This window comes from Rhinolophus sinicus, linkage group LG18 (genome assembly GCF_036562045.2).
Source record: "Rhinolophus sinicus isolate RSC01 linkage group LG18, ASM3656204v1, whole genome shotgun sequence".
NCBI classification, from domain to species: Eukaryota; Metazoa; Chordata; class Mammalia; order Chiroptera; family Rhinolophidae; genus Rhinolophus; species Rhinolophus sinicus.
The window spans coordinates 15,838,778-15,857,416 of NC_133767.1; the positions used below are offsets into that span (position 1 = coordinate 15,838,778).

General features: G+C 59.3%; 3 protein-coding genes across 3 annotated transcripts in view; 1 reads left to right on the forward strand and 2 right to left on the reverse strand.

Moving 5' to 3' along the window:
- Window positions 1–18,639, reverse strand: part of LOC109460627 (mesothelin) — a 32,419-nt gene that overhangs the window by 13,515 nt on the left and 265 nt on the right. The gene's annotated exons all lie outside the window — the stretch shown is intronic.
- On the forward strand, window positions 7,287–15,559 carry CIAO3 (cytosolic iron-sulfur assembly component 3). The gene is made up of 11 exons (XM_019756203.2): window positions 7,287–7,437; window positions 8,664–8,759; window positions 10,315–10,458; window positions 10,784–10,916; window positions 11,520–11,654; window positions 11,934–12,052; window positions 12,235–12,364; window positions 13,072–13,144; window positions 13,615–13,752; window positions 14,270–14,427; window positions 14,590–15,559. The coding sequence occupies exons 1-11, from the start codon at window positions 7,372–7,374 to the stop codon at window positions 14,826–14,828; spliced, it is 1,431 nt and encodes a 476-aa protein (XP_019611762.2). The 5' UTR covers window positions 7,287–7,371; the 3' UTR covers window positions 14,829–15,559.
- Window positions 15,553–18,635, reverse strand: HAGHL (hydroxyacylglutathione hydrolase like). The gene is given in 7 exon segments (XM_074323023.1): window positions 15,553–16,314; window positions 16,615–16,666; window positions 16,668–16,746; window positions 17,264–17,324; window positions 17,326–17,590; window positions 17,679–17,741; window positions 18,097–18,635. Coding segments are annotated over 7 exon segments (768 nt in total). The 5' UTR covers window positions 18,204–18,635; the 3' UTR covers window positions 15,553–16,173.

Here is an 18,639-nt window from a genome sequence, read left to right on the forward strand (position 1 = left end):
GGCTATGCGCAGAGCTGGGACTGCTTCATCCAAGGGTGGGGGACCCAGGCCAGGTTCCAGGATAGGGGTTGTGGACTAGGACCCAGGGTGGACACAGGCCAGCCAGAAGCAGCCCTGCAGCCTGCGTGCCCACCTGCCTGCTGCTGCCGCTGCCCAAGACCTGGGCCCATTGGAGTCTGTGAGCGTCCCCGCAGAACCCCTGATGCTGGGGTGGCCCCTGGCCTCCTGAACCCTCATCCAACCATCCCCTCAACATGGCTGTCCTGGACGTGGCCTTCCATACCTTCTCAGAGGAGCCGAGGAAGCTCATGCACAGCTGGATCCGGGGCCCCGGAACCCCCCGCAACATGGCGTGGCAGTGTCAGGGAATGGGCACCATCATGGGGCTGCCCCCAACCCAGCTGGCTGCACAGGCTGTGCTTCCAGATGCGCTGCCCCACCCCGATGCTCCCCAATGCCCTGGCCTGTCTCCCAGGCTCACTGGCGCGTGAGTGGCTGGCCTGATTCTGGGGTGGGCAGGGAGGGTTGCCATTCGCCCAGCTGACCCCTGTTCCACAGGCCCAGCTGCCCAGAGCTACCCCAGCGGCCTCCTCCTGGACCTGTCCCCACACCCTGGGCCTGGCTCCCAGGCAGCACCACCAGGACATCTTGCTCTAGTTCTATGCTTGCCTGCGGCTCTTCCTGCTGCCTGTGGAAAGCGCCATCCTGGCAGGATCCCAGCGGATATCTGTGACACCTTCTCGCAGACGAAGGAGTTGGCAGGGATGGGAGGGCGGCTCTGGTGCTAGGCCTGGGGGTGCCTGTGTGATGACCCCACCCACGTGCCCTGACCTCAGAGTGAGGGGCTGCAGAAACTTCCCGACCTACAAGGCATCTGGGGGTGAGGGCAGCGGGCAGGGCCACCCTAAGCCCGATGCCCCATCCCACCACCGTCGCTGGGAGCAGCGGATGGGCCGGGCTCAGGGGCAGTCCTCGTTAGGATCAGAAGTCAGGCTTGGACCCAGAAGGCCCCGCCCCAGGGCCCAGGTTTGGGCCCCGACGGGTGTGAACCACATGTGGGCGGAGAAGGCCCCTGAGTGCCCTCACTCTCACACATGTCCCCGTGAGCAGGGGCACAAACTCCCCACTGTGGCTGGATGCGGGCCTGGGAAACAGCGTCTTCGCCAACCACACACCTGCTGCCCTGGCACCTGAGGCTCAGTGGTGTGAGCAAGGGGAGGGGACAGAGAAGGGAGGGGGAATTCGCGGGAGTGGGTGCCTTGGGGTGGGACAGATGCCAGGCGTCAGGGTGGGGGGGCCAGGCTGATGGGGCAGTACCTGCCCCCAGGCCCAGGTCCTGGATAGACTCGTGCCAGCCCAGCTGGCCACCTTCCCCGTTTCCTCAGGCACCATTACCTGGAGCTGTACGTGGCCAGGCCTGGACTAGCGCCCCACGGAGCCGCCCAGTGGGCTCGGGACTGGCTCCCGGCGTCTGGGGCGGTCTGAGGCTGCTTTGGCCAAGGCACCTGGGGTGGCCCGCCCAGCCCCTCCCCCCATGATCCCAGGCTTGGCCTGGGCCTGCCTGGCACTACCAACCCGATGTGGCTGGTCCTTCTTAAGCCCCTTGATGCGTATGATGACCTTATCACTCCCCAGGACAAATTCCATGTGGCAGGCCTTGGCCCAGACTGGCCCTGGTGGCCGTGAGAGGGTAAGTTTGCTTCTCCAGTGTCTTCTGGCTCCCAGCACGCTCCCACCTCCAAGAATTCATGTCACTCACACACACACACACACACACACACACACACACACACACACACGCCTGTCCCACCTTGACCACCTCCTGCGGTCAGGGTGGCCTCTGGGAGCAGCAGCCCAGGTTAGGGTGCCGAAGACCCCGGGGATGACCCTGGAGGTGCGTCAGAACTGCCCGGGCTGGGGTGGCCCCAGGTCACCAACTCCACGCCCACCACAGAAGGGAAACTGAGGCCAGAGACAGAGAGATCCAGGATCTCAGTGAATTTGGGGCCGGAGCGGGGTAGGACACGTCCCCCGGCACACACAGTGGCTTCCTACTCCCCCCGCCCACACCAAGGCCGTGGCTGCCTCCTCTAGAGATGCCAGAGCCCCCGCATGAGAAACACCTCCTCTTATGCAGGGTGCAGGGGCCCCCCTACTCCCAGCTGCTGTAGCTGAACTGGGTGTTGGGGGCCAGCCCCAAAGGAGACTGTCAGGGGTAGAGCGAAGGGAGGCTGGGGTGGGGTCTCTGGGGGAGCGCCCACAATCTCACAAACGGCGAACTCCCCAGGCTGGACTGCTGGGGGCCCAAATGCAGTTTCCGGGGTGACTCTCCCACGGTCAGCAGACCAGGCCTGACTTTCACAAACCAGTAAAAATATACAGAGAAAACCAGCCGGGCTGCCAGTGGCTGCGTGGCTCCCAGGCCCTGGAGCTGGGGGCTCCCAAGGGATCCCCCGTCCCACCCAGCCACCCACTGCTATGCCACAAGGCACATGCTTCCCAGATGCCCAGATGGCCCCCTTGATGACGTGAGGGGCTGAGTACAAAGTACGAGTGCGGAGCCACTTCAGGGGCCCCTGGCCATGGTGCTCTAATGCGGCGGCCATGGCCATGACGCTCTAACACGGCAGGCGAGGGGACACGCAGAATACCAGCTGCAAACCGGCTGCCACGCACCCCAGACAGGCAGGTTAGCAGGCCCCCTGCGGAGAGTCGCCCTACACGAGCCTGCTGCTTTGCAACTGGTGCTTGGGCCTGACCAGCCTCATGCCGCTCTCCCAAGAAAGCAGAGCAGGCAGCCTGGATGCCCAGTGACAGAGGGTGGAACTGCTGTGCCCCCATGCCCTCCTGGCTCTCTCCCTCCAGCACACGGTCAGACCAAGGAGGGGGCTTCTCCTCTCCGCCTGCCCGTTGGTGCTGCTTGGTCCACTGTCCCCACAGACTTGTGGCCTCTGGCTCCCCTAGTCGAGCCTCCAGGGGCTGGGGCAGGGCCAACCTTGCATGCCTGTGGCCAGGTGTGCAGTGTACCTGTCCTTCCAAGGATCTCAGGTGTTCTACTGCATAGCGAGGCCCGCTCCATGACCAGCTCTTTCTGCTGCTTCCTGCAGCCCCACCGGGACTGGAGCAGCGGGAGGACCCCTGAAGGGTCCCCAGAGCCCTTTCTGACCCTCCTCCTCACCCAGACCCTGGCCTGGTGCCTTTGGAGCAGCAGTCACAGCAGACCTCCTCATTAGTGGCTAATTGTGCCCTGGGCCCGGCCTCCCAGGACTGCTGCCACATCACACCTGTTGACAAGATGTGGCGGCCCCTGTGGGAAGGTGCCGCGTGTTGATTACGGCACTAATGATGTGCTCATTGCCCTCAGTAATTCCCTTCAACACATAAAACACCAACCCAGGGATGCAAGTCTTGCTTCGCAAATCCCAGGATGTCCCGTGGGGCTCGGGGCCAAATAGCCACCAGTGACTGTTTTCCTACAAAAGACTGCTTTCTCTCTCAAATTCTGAGGAGCAGGCACCAGAACGCACACACGTGGGGGCCCTTTCTCACCCCTCCCCCTGCACCCCAGCACTCAGGGCCTGGAGAACCCTCGGAGAGGTGGGGAAGGGTTTGTAGGGACAGGCTTGGAGACGGTCCACCCAGACAGGGAGAGGCACCCATGACTGGCAGGGATCAGACTGATCAATCCAGAACCTTCCAAGCATGAAGACCCCCACATGGTAAGGAGAAGCCGAGCTGGCTGTCCACACAAACAAACTAAATAATCCCTGGTTTACAAACAGCTTGGGGGCGGGGGCGGAAGGCCAGAGCCTCTTGGTTGGATAAGAGGCCGGCCCTGTACGCAGATGGTTGCCTGAGCCAGGCCACTGGGAAACCCATCCTTTGTTCCATGACCAGGCAGGGGCTTGTGGATCCAGCCCCCACCCCACTCCTCCCACCTGGCAGTTCCTGGGCCCCCAAACTTAGTATGTGCAGCTCTCAGGAGGTGATCCTGCAGTGCTGGGGGCAGCAGCAGGAAGCCCCCTCCCCTGTGGTCGCTGGCCGCCCCTCCCCACCCCGCCCTGCCTCACACGGTTGTCTTGGTGGGTCTTGTGGACAGAACCAGGGAGGCATGTCAGCCATGCGGAGCAGGGAGGAGCGAACCCCACTTCTGTCCAATTTCTTTGGGGGCCTTAACCCTCAAAACATTGGCGAATTCAACAACCATTTTGAAATCACATGTTTAGGAAACATTTCATTTACTTTGGAAAAGACAAAATACCTTTGACTTGTCCCCACCCTGGGTTGTTTCAGTCCCACTGCGCACAGGCTGACTGCCCTGCACAGACACCCGCTGGCCCAGGCCCGGCTCTGCAGCACAGCCCATGAGGCTCTCAGCCTGGGCGTGTCCCAGGCTGTGTCCCCTCCACCCCACCTGTCCCCCGAGGGCGGGCCCATCCCCTGTGGTAGGTGGGTACGACCTGGTGAGACAAATCCCATTATGCACCGGTCCTCTGACGCCTGAGGGTCCCACAGAAACCGGGACATGTGGCTGTGGTGGGCTGACTGGTGGCAACCCCTGACCCCCAATGATATGTTCAACCAGAACCTGTGAATGGAACCTTATTTGGAAAAAGAGTTTTTGCAGATATAATTAAGGATCTCTAGATGAGATCATCCTGGATTACAGTGGGCCCTAAATCCAATGACAAGTGTCCTTAGAAAAGAAGAGACAGAAGACACACAGGAGTCATGTGACCATGGAGGCAGAGGCTGGAGGGATGCTGCCCCAAGCCTAGGACCACCTGGAGCCCCCCAGACTGGACACGGCAGAAGGATCCTCCCCCAGAGCTGTAGGAGGGGATACAAGCCTGAGTCCACCTTGATTTCTGACTAATGGCCTCCAGAACTGAGAGAATAAACTTCTGTTGTTTTAAACCCGCATGCAGTGTGTGGTCCTTTGTTACAGCAGCCGCAAGACACTAGCGCAAGGCCAATCCTTCAGAGGCTAAAACTGACACCCACCCGCGGGAGGAGACAGGCAACCCTACAAACTCGGAAACCACGCCTGCTCCCATCCAATGATCAGGTGATCGGCTTTGGGCAAAGGGGGTCCTGTGGGCACATCTAGAGCAGAGGCTAAGTTTCGCACCTATTCCAGCTCAGGGAAAGGGGTGCACACACACAGTCACGGTGTCACAGCAGCTGCACAGGCCAGCCAGCCGGGCCACAGGACCCATGGCCCCTCCACATGTCCTCAGCTGACCCACGAGTTGCCCCCACACACATATATGTGCAAAGTCTGGTATTGCACATGGGACGTGCACGGTAAATACTTGCTAATGATGATGATGAAACAATTTGCAAAATATGAGAGCAGACACACCGGAGGTGAGGCATCATGTTGGCACTAGAGCCCAAGGGTCTCTAGGGACATAGTCACCCAGGCACTCCTACAGGGACCACAGGACCAATGGTTCAAACCTGGGCAGACCTAGACGTACTTTACTGCCTGGCCTCTCGGGGCCACCTTGGGGCAGCCAGGTTGAGCGGCAGCCTCTAGCCCCCTCGTTTTATAAATAGTTTTACTGAGATATCAGTTCACACATAGCATACAATTTTCCCATTTAAAAACTGAAACCTGGGCCGGCCCGGTGGCTCAGGTGGTTGGAACGCGGTGTTCCTAAGCCGCGGTCACAGGTTCGATTCTCACATGGGCCAGTGAGCTGCGGCCTCTACAGCTAAGATTGTGAACAACGGCTCTCCCTGGAGCTGGGCTGCTGAGAGCAGCTGGAGGTTGGCGTGAGCTGCCATGTGCTGCTGAGTGCTGCCACAGGCTGCTGTGTGCAGCCATGGGCTACCATGTGCTGCTGTGAGTGGCCGGCAGCTGGCAAGAGCTGCCGTGAGCTGCTGTGAGTGGCCGACCGTCTCAGCCGGGGGGAGCGCAAGGCAAGTCTCATAACACCAGCATGGGCCAGGGAGCTGTGTCCTACACAACTAGGCTGAGAAACAACAGCTTGAACAGGAGTGGGGGCAGGGGCGGTGGAAGAAAGAGGGGGGACAGATTGAAACCTGTCCTGCATATCTATATGTCAAACACCCTCCTTCCAGTATTGGGAGAACCCTCCCCATGCCCCCAAATGAGGACCATCCTTTGCCCCCCAGCCTCAGCCAAAGCCCCCTCCACTATAAATTCTCTTCATCACCCCAACCTAACCGACCCTTATCCTGCCCCCAATCCCAACAGCACTTGTTACTCTCACAAATTTTTAGCAAACCTACTCTGAGGCATTGCAGTGAAGCTGTTTATGTTGTGCTCATTTCGTTATAAATAGTGGGACTGTTCAGATTTCACGCATCACGTCTCAGACCTTGGTCTGGCATGGCCAGGACGGGGGACAGGTGCGGCCGGGAAGCCTACCTGGGGCAGCTGCTGGGAAAGAAGATCCTGTCTTTGGAGCCAAGAGGTGCAGCTTCAGGGGCTTGAGTAGGTGGCACCAGCGGGTGGTCTCAGGTCCCTGGACCACACAGTAAACCCTCACGCAGGTGTGGGAGTCCATGTCTGGGAACCCCAAGAAGGGCAGGCTCCCGGCTGGGCTGTGCTCTCGGGCACGTGGGATTACTGCATATGCTCTGGGGCTGAGCCTTTCCGGGCACCTACAGAGCTAGGCCCAGGGACCGGCCAGACTCGACCATTGGAGTTTTCTGAAAAGCCCCAACAAAAAGTGATAATTTAATGTATATCTGGACTTGACACGTTTTATAAATGGCTCAAGAATTGAATCCGACAGCAGCAGCCCTGTTTCAGGTTTTAAAATCTTATAGGAAAATGGAGTTTTCTGAGGCTGGTCTCCGAAATAAAAGAGGGTGTGGTGGGGCGTGAGAGGAGCTCCGTGGGCTCCCTCCCAGAACCCAAGGCTCTGCCTGAGCTCGGGGGTTGTGAGCACCGCTCCCTATCTCTGTCCCTTTCATTTTCTTCACTCTGCAACAGAAACTGTTGCCTTTGTGTGCCCGGCGCCATTCTGGGGTCTTGGGCTGCGTCTGGAACCGAGTAAAGCAAGGCTGCTGCTCTGCGAGGTCCCGGGGCGGGGACCCCAGGGCCACACCTGGCCGACAGGTGAGCACTGGGTTAATGAGAGTGATGTCACTCGTGTCCACGCGGCCCCTGAGCCCGCGCCCAGGAGACCAAGAAGCTACAGAGCGGGAGTTCGGTCCGCTCCCCCGCGGGACGGGGCCCGCCAGCAGGGGGCGCGCGCCCTCCACACACTCGGTCGCAGGGCCAGACACGCATGCGCCGCGTGGGGGCGCTTTCCGGCAGTGTGGCGGAACAACCCATCATTTTGCGACGTTTGGTGACTCCCAAGCCCAGCGTCCGGCGGCAGTGTGGCCGCAATGGCGTCGCCCTTCAGCGGCGCGCTGCAGCTGACGGACCTAGATGACTTCATCGGGCCGTCTCAGGTGGGCTAGCTCGGGTGGGCTAGCTCGGGTGGGCGGTCGCCTTGCGCGGTAGGGGGGGAATCCCCTTCCAGCTCAGTTTCTCTCCCTGAGAAATGGGATCGGAACCCAGGGACCCCGGCCTGCGCCCCCGGGGTCGCTGGCGCTCTAGACGTCTCTCCACCGACGAAGAAACTGAAGCCAGGGAGGGCAGTGCCCCCACCGGGTTACTGTGCCCAAGGTCAAGTCCAAGGGTTTGGGCCCGGGGGCTCTCCTCCCACACAGCCCAATAAGGCAAGTAGGAGCTGGTTGTCACGTTGCCCTCAGGGCGACCGGGTGAGGGGAGTGCCGTTTATCCCTTCACAGATGGGTACACGGAAGCCGGAGGGTGCCAGGCAGTTGCCGCCAGAGTCACCCAGCTGGGGGGAGGTGGGCTCAGGATTGGGGCCAGGAAGTTCCTGCCAAGCTCCTATGAGCCACAGTTTCTTCTTTGTAAACAGGTGGGATATCCCACCCCAGTTACTAGAGCAAAGGAGCTGGACCGCTAGAATCTCACGAGTGACTGCCCAGTAAATGTCAGGGTGTGTGGTCGTCATCGGAGGGCACTCTGGGAAGGGGACGGAGCTTGTCCCTAAAGGGGACAGGACAGCTACACTTGACAGACAGCCTTGCTCTTATCCAGTACCTGCCTATCAGTTGCCACCAGCTGTGCAGGCTCAGGGCTGGGAGGGTCATAGCTGAGTCCCCGGATGGGGGGCACCCCCACCCCCACGCAGGGGTGAGCTCAGACAGACCTCAGCCCCGCCTTTCTCAAAATGATCATGTTTGGGAAGGCCACGGCCAATAAGGTTCTCCTAGTGGTGAGGAGGCAGACGGCAAGAACTCAGGGAGGAAGGGAGAGGAATGAACTTTTTTCTGGGACACTGGGCAGGAAGGTGACCTCCAAGCAATGCGTTCCTGCCCACTCCTTGGCTTGCTGTCAATAGCCAATGTAACATTGGCCACTGGCTCTCCCAGAGTGGCCACATTCCTAGTTTACTCTGAGAAGGATAAAGGTCAGAGTTGGCCATGTCTGTTGACAGGCCAGCATGTAGGCCCGGTTAGCACCACCTTCATCTGACTATGACCTGCAGCATGACCCTCAATGCCAGCAGGGTGTTCAAACGTGTGCCTGGTGCGCCAGCAGGCCACCCCTCTTCTTCAGGAGCCTCTGTCCACTCAGGCCAGGTTTGGGGTCTCTTCTGGTACAGGAATGCATCAAGCCCATAAAGGTGGATAAGACGCTGGGAAGCGGAGTGGCCAAGATCCACATTGAAGATGACGGGAGTTACTTCCAAGTCAGTCAGGTAGGTTCAAGCTCGGATGATCTGAGACACGTTCCACCGCTCCACCCAATCATGAGTGCAGTGACCATGAGCCCTCCCACAGCTCACCAGTCCTTTTTCACAGGTCCAATTCTCTGGCAGTCAGGGCGCCTGAGAGAGCAGGGATGGCAGGGGGGCCGCAGCAGACACAGGCTGAACATGGAGCTTGATTTGTTCTGTACTGGGGACTCTTTGCGGAGATGGTGGTTCTCATCTTCCTCTCCCTCCCTCTGTCTCTCTGTCTCTCTGTGTGTTCTAATTACATAAGATTTTCCATTTCAGTCCCCTTGTTCTTCTTAGTGAACAGATACTTCTTGTATAATTAAGCAATGATAAGTTCCTGGTCTAACGGTGTTAAATTCACTCTGCCCGTCTGCCGTTTGGACTCTCAAGAACGTCTGTGCCAGCCCTTGGACCACAGGCACTGGGTGCATCCAGCCCAGGAACCCCTTCCAAGCAGGAAGAGGAGCCCCAGGGAGACTCCTGGTGGGGATGGACAGCAAATAACGATTTACAGGGAGAAAGCCGACTATTCACTTGGTGCAGGAGGGGGAGCCAGCAGCACATCAGGGCTCCCGCCTGAGCCTGGCACAGCATGGGGACCAGGTCCTTTTTAAGGAAGGGACACCTCAGGACAGGTCCCACAAATGAAGGGACCCATCAAGGTTGGGATGCCAGTGTGCTCCACTGTCCAGAGCAGCAGTGCTTGATTTGGAGGGAAGTTGGGAAGCTCATCAGACTATTGTTTGATACAGAATTGCATCCCAGGCCTTTAGGCCAATCGGACTCTAAAAGTCCACCTGGAGCTCAGATGGTGGCTTTGGTGCAAAGCGCAGGCCTAGTGAGGTTAGCTGGAAGGGAGTTCTCATCTCCTCGGCCCTCTGGTCGTATTCTCAGCCCCTGCAGCTCACCTGGCCTTGGCTCAGACCAGCCCTGCGTTTGCAGAGGGAGTGAAGGGGCTCGGCTAGAAGCATCTGTATCTAAGAAGAGTCGCTGAGCGTCAGCCTGGAGGCTCGACTTGTACACCAAGTTCTGTGTCTGTTTGGCCTTGTTGCTGACTTGTTGCTGCTTATTGCATCTCTCCCAACTCCTGTGGGTGCTGGAGCTAAGCGGGCAAAGCCCACGGGGCACAGGCTCCACCATCTCCTCCCTCTGTCCTCACCTGTCCCTCTCCTTCCTTCATCCTCGCCCTTGCCTTTCTCTTCCTCCTCCTTTTAGAGCCTGGCCTTTGGAATTTTCCTGTCCTCACAGCCCCACGATTGTGACCTCTCCGGGACCTCTGTGGAGAGTCACAAGCCTCCAGCCGACTTTTTACCCAAGTTAGAACTTGATGGTGCTATTTAAATGTAGAACACGTACAAGTATTTCTGTAATAAATAACTTAAACACTTAGTGGCCCATAAAGGCAGCCAGCTACCGTGTTGGTTATTGGTGTTATGAGCGAGAGAATCAAAGTGTCCTATAGGTTCCATTGTCCTGAGCGTTCTGTGTCCTCGTGCAGAGGGGCCCTTTGCTTACTGGGTTCTTGTGCTTCTAGGACGGAGGGACACGGAAGCTAGAGAAGGCCAAGATCTCACTGGATGACTGCCTGGCGTGCAGTGGCTGTGTCACCTCAGCCGAGACTGTGCTTATCACTCAGCAGAGCCACGAGGAGCTACGGAAGGTTCTAGATGCCAATAAGGTAAGTGGTGGGTGGTCTCTGAGACTGCTGTAACCCAACATGAGCCCCAGCGTCCTTCGTTCATTCATGCTGTCAAGGGCAGCTCCTCTCCCGGTGACTTTTGCCCTGTGTCTCTAGGGACCCCCACATTTTTAAGTCTTGTCAGTGGCATCTCGGAGACTCACTTGTCCATATTTCGACAATGAAGTATCAGGCCCTAAGCTTTGGGTTCTATGTATATAACAATGACACACCCTGACAGAGCGAGGGCTGCTCCCACCAGGTCTAGCCCACCGGGGGTCTCTATAAAATGTGCCACGTGAGCGGTGTGGTCCTTGTTTTGCAGACACTGGCGCCTGGTCAGCAGAGGCTGATTGTCATTTCGGTCTCACCCCAATCCAGAGCATCGCTGGCTGTGAGATTTCAGCTGAATCCTACAGATACTGCCAGGAAGTTAACTGCATTCTTTAAAAAACTAGGTAGGCGGGGAACCTTGGGTGCTGCGCGTGATAGCTTGGAACAGAGGGGCGTTGGTGGCGGGGCGGGGGCTCTTCACGCCTCCGAGTCACTAAACTTAAACACATCCGGAACTCTATTCTGAGTTTGACTTCAGCTTGAAGTTTTTGCTTAGGGATTGAGAGCAGTGCCTTTTAAGAGCAAACCATCTGAATCCTGACATTGCACTCCCCCGAGTCTATAATTCACCCACTCTTTGTGTTGTTTTTGAATGACTATTATCAAGACACATTTCCCAGGTCTGTGCTGGGTCTGGCTCAGAGCAAATGGCCACATGCTGTGTGCCGGGAGTGGGGCTGGGAGGATGTGGGGTGAGCCGGGTGCAGGCCGATGTCCTGGGCACCATGGGAGCTGCTGGATGCAGACAAAAGAAGCTGGTGGTCACATGCAAGCTGCCCAGGTGGCAACATAGGCCATCCACAACCCCAGCGCATCCTGTGACCCCAGAACTGCACGCTTCCTGTGGCCACTGTGGGAGGCAGAGCCCCTGTTCTTGGGAGCCTGGCTGGCATTGCCTTCCACTGCGGCCATGGTCTGTGGGGCTCAGAGCCGTGCTTGCCTTGCAGGGGCGCACTATGTGTTCGATACCGCCTTCTCAAGGAACTTCAGTCTCCTGGAGAGCCAGCGAGAGTTCGTGCGGCGATTCCGGGCACAGACCGACTCCAAACAGGCCTTGCCTGTGCTGACTTCCGCCTGCCCAGGTGCGCTCACACTGCAGACATGAGATCAGCTCGACGTGGGTAGTGGGAATGGGTGGGGGGGGGGTGCTGAGCGCTCAGCTGGAACAGGCTAGAGACGCAGGCGCTGCCCTGAGATTCACCTGTAGTCACTTCCTGTGGATGCTAGAAACATGTGATGGTGACATTCTTTAATGGGATGGCACTCCTTGTACAAGCGGGTCCACCCCCAGAATGTCATGTCGCTGCCAAGCTGGTGAGAGGCGGCTTCCGAGCCTCTTCCTTTGCTCTGTGTCGGCGCAGGCTGGATCTGCTATGCCGAGAAGACCCACGGGAACAGCATCATTCCCTACGTCAGCACGGCCCGGTCCCCACAGCAGGTCATGGGCTCCCTGGTCAAGGACTTCTTTGCCCGGCAGCAGGTAACGGGGACTGCCCAGCCATGAATGATTCCGTGTCCCTGTCTTGAAAGAGGACCCAAGGCCTGCAGGGCGTGGTCGTGCCCTGGCCACCGTGTTGCGATATCACCCCACCTCCCCCTAACAGGACCCCTTTACTGCTGGGGTACGGCAGTGACTCCATGTTTCCATGTCTCTCCGTGCAGTGTGTGACCCCTGACAAGATCTACCACGTGACAGTGATGCCCTGCTACGACAAAAAGCTGGAAGCGTCCAGACCCGACTTTTTCAGCCAGGAGCACCAGACACGCGACGTGGATTGTGTTGTCACGACAGGTTTGGGTCCCGCCACCCTGAGCCCCCACACCTCCTGGTGTGGTCCTCAAGCCCAGGGCATAGGCTGGCATCACCCAGGTCCTGCCCACAGGCTCTGCTGGAGCTGCCATCCCCTGTGCAGGGAGCCCCAGGGCCTGGCAGGAGGCAGGGACCTTCCCTCAGAGCCAGGTCAGCGTGTGCAGCTGTCCCATCGTCTCAGGGACCTGTAGCAGACGAGTCCCCCAGTGTTTGTTCTAAAACAGTCTGCACAAGAAGGCTGGAGAGGCTTGTCCGCCACTCTGGCGCAGTGGGTCACCCCATTTCTGAGTTGAGCAGCCGCACAGAGTCTCCAAATGCTTAAAAGACAGGAAAATGAACGCCTGGGCACCTGGACAGTCGGGAAGGTCTCCCTGCACAAACACGTGCCCAGATATGACAGGCGCACTGCCTGGGGAGTGCCCAGGGGCTGGCATGTGCGAGCCCCACCGCCTCACTGGGAGGGTGGGTGCCCTCCTGGGGCAGCCGGGCAGCTCTCCTGAGGGTCTTCAGAAATGGAGTCCCCGCCCTCACCCCTGTGGCCGGGTTCACCCTCCACCCACAAGCCGGGGGGTGGACACCCAACCCAGGCCCCGTGTGCCAAATTACAGGTTGCTAGAGAAACCGATGACGGGTGTTCTTTGGTGTTCTGTGTTTTTACTGATAAGCTCTGTGCTGTGGTTCCATCGTAGGAGAAGTCTTAAAATTGCTGGAAGAAGAAGGGGTCTCGCTATCGGAACTGGAGCCAGCCCCCCTGGATAGTCTGTAAGTCGCCACCTGCCGTCGTAGAAGGGACAAACATACATCCAGTGTCGGAGCGCTGTCCACATTAGGGGTTGCAGGTGTCCTGGGAGGCAGCAGAAGGACAGTGGCAGCGGGCAGTGTCCCTTCCTTCTTCTTCCCACCATGGCTTCCTTCTGGTTGGTTCTGTGCCTGGCCCGATGTCTGTCTCGGAGTCCACAGAGGTGGTCCAGTTCATGAGATGGCCAGTGGACAGTTAACTGGTGGTCATCAGAGCTGACCCTAACTTGAAACAGGTCTGCGCTCCCAGAACAGGTGTCTCGATGGAGAGGACAGTGCTCCCCCCACCCCCCGAGAGACCTGACACCAACAAAGCCCCCAGGAGTCCACGACTTGTTCCCACTAAGAAAGCAAACCCCTCAACCATGAGAGATGGAAGTCACCCGAAAGCCTGGGCAGACAGCAGCCCTCTGAGGCCTTGCCCTCCTCCCCAGGTGCAGCAGCGTGTCTGCCCAGGAGCCCATCAGCCATCGAGGTGGGGGCTCGGGGGGCTACCTGGAGCACGTGTTCCGGCATGCAGCCCGGGAGCTCTTTGGAATCCACGTGGATGAGATCACCTATAAACCTCTGAGGTCAGTGGCAAGGGCTGCAGTTGGGGCTGTCTTGGCCCTAGGTCCCCTCGCTGAGGTGGGCTCCGTGGAAGATGGTGAGCTGGGTTTGGCACAGACCCTGCGGCATATGGCAGGAGCTGGCCCTCGCCTCCAGCTCACGTAAATGGGCCACAGCTCTCTGGGCCTTGGTTTCCCCATTGTAGGGGTCAGTATCGCCTGCCCACACCACGGCAGTCCACAGCCCCCGGAAGCTGGTGGTGACAGGGTGGCGTGTCCAGCACAGGATGTGTCCTGACGGGACATCCCATCCCACAGAGGGAGGGTGGTGCTTTGTGTCTGATATCACACCGCATGGCCATCCTGGGAAGTGTGTTCCCATTCTACAGATCAGGAAACCGAGGCTGGGGGTGGGGTCACCTGGCGACTCGTGGAGTAAGCTTTCTGTCGTCCCTCTCCGTCACTGTCCCCCACCGGGAGCAGGTGAGGTTGGCAACCGCATCTGTGGGAATGGGGACATGCGGTCTCTTCCCGCCTCCAGGAACAAGGATTTCCAGGAGGTGATGCTGGAGAGTGAGGGCCGAGTCCTGCTGCACTTCGCCGTGGCTTATGGTTTCCGCAACATCCAGAACCTGGTGCAGAAGCTCAAGCGAGGGCGCTGCCCATACCATTATGTGGAGGTCATGGCCTGCCCCGCAGGTAGCTGCGCAGGCCCCCTGCAGGCTGCACGGGGGCCCTTCTGGCACCACTGCTGCAGGCAGCATCCCACAGGGCAGGAGGGGCGGGAGTGGGGCCTTTACCCCGGCGTGTGAACACCCCCGTGACTGTGCCCTCGCCCTTGCTCATCCTGCTCTGCCCCAGGTTGCCTGAACGGGGGAGGCCAGCTCAAGGCCCCTGACGCGCCCGACAAGCAGCTTCTCCAGGACGTCGAGAGGCTGTACGGCATGGTCAGGACAGAGGCTCCAGAGGACGTGCCTGGCGTCCAGGAGCTGTACGGGCACTGGCTGCACGGCGAGGGCTCCACGCAGGCTGACCGCTTACTGCACACGAGCTACCACGCAGTAGAGAAAGCCAGCTCCGGCCTCAGCATCAGGTGGTAGGAGGGCCCACGGCAGCCAGGGGAGGCTGTGCCAGGTCTCCAGGAAGGAAGTCACCCCAAAATGCTGGGTGAGCGGTGAGGACGCACAGGAACCCGCATGGAGCTGGGACTCGGGACCCACAGCCAGTCAAGGTGAACTCCAGCCTGCACTTCACCTGGACTCGCCAGCACAGGAGGCCAGAGGTTCCACAGGGTTCTAGAACCTCTCCACACACCCATGTCCGTGGGCAGTGCCCTGGCTCCTCCTGGTTGTGGTGGTCCAAGCGGGTGAGGCTGTTAGCCAGTCTCACGAGGAGCTTAAGGCAGAGCAAAAGTAGGGTTCCTCTCCCCCATTTCTAGAGTTACCCCGGAAGCTGGAATGGGCCAGACCTGCTGGGCTGGTCAAGCTTACAGCCCAACATGGGGAACCGAATTGCACTTGGCAGCAGAGGAAAGGGGCCCCCAGCCCACGACACCCCATGCTGGGGAAGTGGTGCCACTCCACCTGGAACTGGGTTTTCATTTTAACAAAGCTGAGGCCTCCAGGGCCCGAGAACCTGTGTTCTCCAGGCCAAGTTCCAGATGGGAAGAAGGCTCTGTCAGTGCCAGGCCTCAGTTATCCCTCCAGCTGAGTACTGTCTCCAGCGCTGGATGCCCACTTACCGGGGTGGGAGAGGGAGAGAGGACAGACCCGGCTTGGCCTGTCAGGCCCCACCGAGCTCCACTTCTAATAAAGGGACCTTCTTCTGGAAACAGCGTCTCTCCAAGAGTTTCTGCCAGCATTGAAAAAAGGCCTTTCAAAGCTTTATTCAAAGTTCAAAAGTCCTGTCCTCATTAGGCTGTTTCCCACTCAGGTGTCAGAGCTCAAGTGTGCCCCAGAGAGGGGCCCTCGTGCCCACTACCAGGAAGTACCAGCGTGCCCACCCTCTAAGGCTGGGCAGTGGAAGGGGCTGTGGACGGCTCCAGAGGCAATTCTCCTATGGTCCCAGTCACCCCCAGGGTTGAGGAAGGGGGCAACATGCTGCCTGGCCCCTGGGCAGGTCCATGAGACTCAGTTCAGTTAGGGTGTGCTCAGGAGCCCGCCCCCCCGCAGGGCCAGGAGTGCCCAGGTCTATGGTTGCAGTGGCTCGGCCATCCACTCAGAGCACCTCCAGGACCTTCACTGGAGCCACCTTCCTGATAAACTTGCACACAGACTCCAGCAGCTTCTCCACTGTGCCAGTCAGCCTAATTACCAGTCCCCCGGCACCTCTCTGTATCCCAGTGACTGCCAGGGAGGCACCACCAACAGCAAGCTGGCCCCGAGCCAGCCGGTTCTAAAGTGCAGTCCATGGGGAGAACACAGAGCCCCCCCAAGACGCACTGGCTCAGGCCCTGCCATATGCTCCCAGCCTGCCCCACAGGAAGGCCCAGGACGCCAGGTAGGACACCACCCCCAGGAAGGGGTTGTAGAGGAGCTCCTGAGCCAGAGTGGATCGCGCTGTGGGCATGGCTTCCTCCTCCCTCTTCTGGAATAACCACAGGGTCTTGTTACACCTTGTCTGAGCCCCAGCCTGAGGGCCAGAGCAGAGGAGGGGCTGCCCTGCCCAGTCTGGCCCCAGTCTGGACCCTGAAGGCAGCCATTCACGAGTCAGTCCGACAGGCTGCCCCATTCCCGGTCCAAGGCCACTAGCCCTCCCCTCACCAGTGGGAGTCTCAGCCTGGCAGCGCACCCCAGGCTAGGCCAGGTCTGATCACCCTGAACCGGTCATGGCTGACTGCCCCTGCAGTGCTGCTCCAGCCCTCACCATTGAGAAAACCAGCCGCACCTTGGCCCATGACAACTTGGCCCTCACATGGTTATTGCAGGGCTCTACTTTGCACAAACTCAAGGTCACCCAGTGTGTGCTCATGGCCACAGAATACCTTCTGGAGAAAGGAGGCACTTAGGTTACACAGCACTGCCACAGGGGCAGATGGGGGAGGCACTCACCCCACCTGGCCTGGACCTTCCCCCAACCCCAGCACCCTCCCGTGTTCCCCCTTACCATGCCCAGTCTGCCCTGTCCTGGCATAAAGAGGGTGTACAGCCTGTGGGTTGTGCGGGGAGGCTGGACCCAGAGGGAGGGGAAGGGATAGGCAGCTCACTGTCAACAGGCAAGGCGCCCAAGGTCTCTACCAGGCACTGGTATATCTACAAAATAAGACCTAGACCGACAATCAGCTCTAATGCATCTTTTGGAGCAAAAATTAATATAAGACATGGTCTTATAGTAAAATAAGTAAATATAGTAAAATAAGACTGAGTCTTACATTAATTATTGCTCCAAAAGACACATTTGAGCTGATTGTCTGGCTAGGTCTTATTTTCAGGGAAATGGTATCTGCTGAGCTGTGCTCTCCAGGTGCCAACCGAAGCCGCCAGGATAGCGCGTCCCCTGGGGAGGAGGGCGAATCAGAGATGAGGTGGTGGGTCACAGGGACTTAGGGAGGGTGGGCTCGCGGCAGCGGTATCCAAAAACAAGGCAGGTGGATCAGACACACTTGTCTTCCCAGAGGAAGTAGCTCATGTGGCTGCAGGTGTGGCCGGGCATCAGGAAGCAGCACACGTGGATGGCCCCAAACTGCGGCGGAGGGGCAGGTGGGCGTGTGAGGCGGGCGGACAGGGCGCCCTTGGGCCCTGCCTGTCGCGGGCTCACCCAAAGCTTCTTGCAGGGCGCCTGTGTGTGGGTTAGCGTGCATAGGCACTCGTCCGCTCCCAGCACCACCAGCCCCGGCCGCGGACGTGCCAGTTCGGCGTTGTCCCTGCAGGTGGGCGGGAGCAAGATCACACCCGGTCCAGGTGGCGTAGGGGCAATGCCCCCCGAGCTTCAGCCTGCCCAACTGTCCTCACCAGTGGTGGTGCATGGTCAGTACCATGGTCAGTGACCCTCCCTCCCGGCCTACGATCTCCAGGGAGTTACGGAAAAGCGGACGGTCCAGTGTCCCCCCTCCCCATATCAGGGCGCCAGGTCTGGCGAGCACAGCGCGTCGGGCAGGCCAGGACCAGGCGGGGGGTAGAGGAGATTCAGCAATTAGTGAGCGCGCCGAGTATGTACGGAGCAGTTAGGCACCAGAGGAAAAGAAACGAGGAGTCAGAGGCAATCCTAATCCCAGGGGATACCCCAGATCTAATCAAGGAACTCTGAACGCCAAACCACCAGAGATTAGAAAACAGGAAGGGTCTGCTCCAACCAGGGTGGTCGGGAGCCTCTCGGAAGGGGGACTGGCAGGCCGCTGGCCAAGATTACCTCGGCCCACAGCCTGCCCTCACCCTCTTGGGCATGGCCATGTCCACGGGCACAGCCTCTCGCGTGTGCTCCTCGATGACCAGACACACATAGTTGTTCTCAAGCACAGGGATGACCCTGACCTCCATGGTCGCAGAGCTCAATCACCCCGAGCCTCCCCCAAAACAGGCCCCCAGCCTTCCGAGTCCCTTCCTGAGAGTGGGGCTTCCCTCTCCAGACCCGAGGCAAGACTGTGAACGGGAGGGATCAGCTCCACACACTGGGGGGCCAGAAAAGAAGCCCCGCTTTCTGCTCCAGGAACAGCCGGGTGGAATGCCTGGCTCCAGGTTCAAGCTGACCCGCCGCTGAGGACGCCAGGCCCCGCCCCTCCTACGCCACTCTACGCGTTTCCTGTAGGCCACGCCTCCTCCCAAGCTCCGCCCTCAGCTCAAACAGCCGTCCTGATAGGTCACGCCTTCTTCAGTGGGCCCCGCCACTATCCGGGCCCTCCCCACCAACCCCCCGCCTCCCAGGCACCGCCTGCCAAAGCACACCTCCGGCCCCCGACAGTCTCCTTCCCGGGCC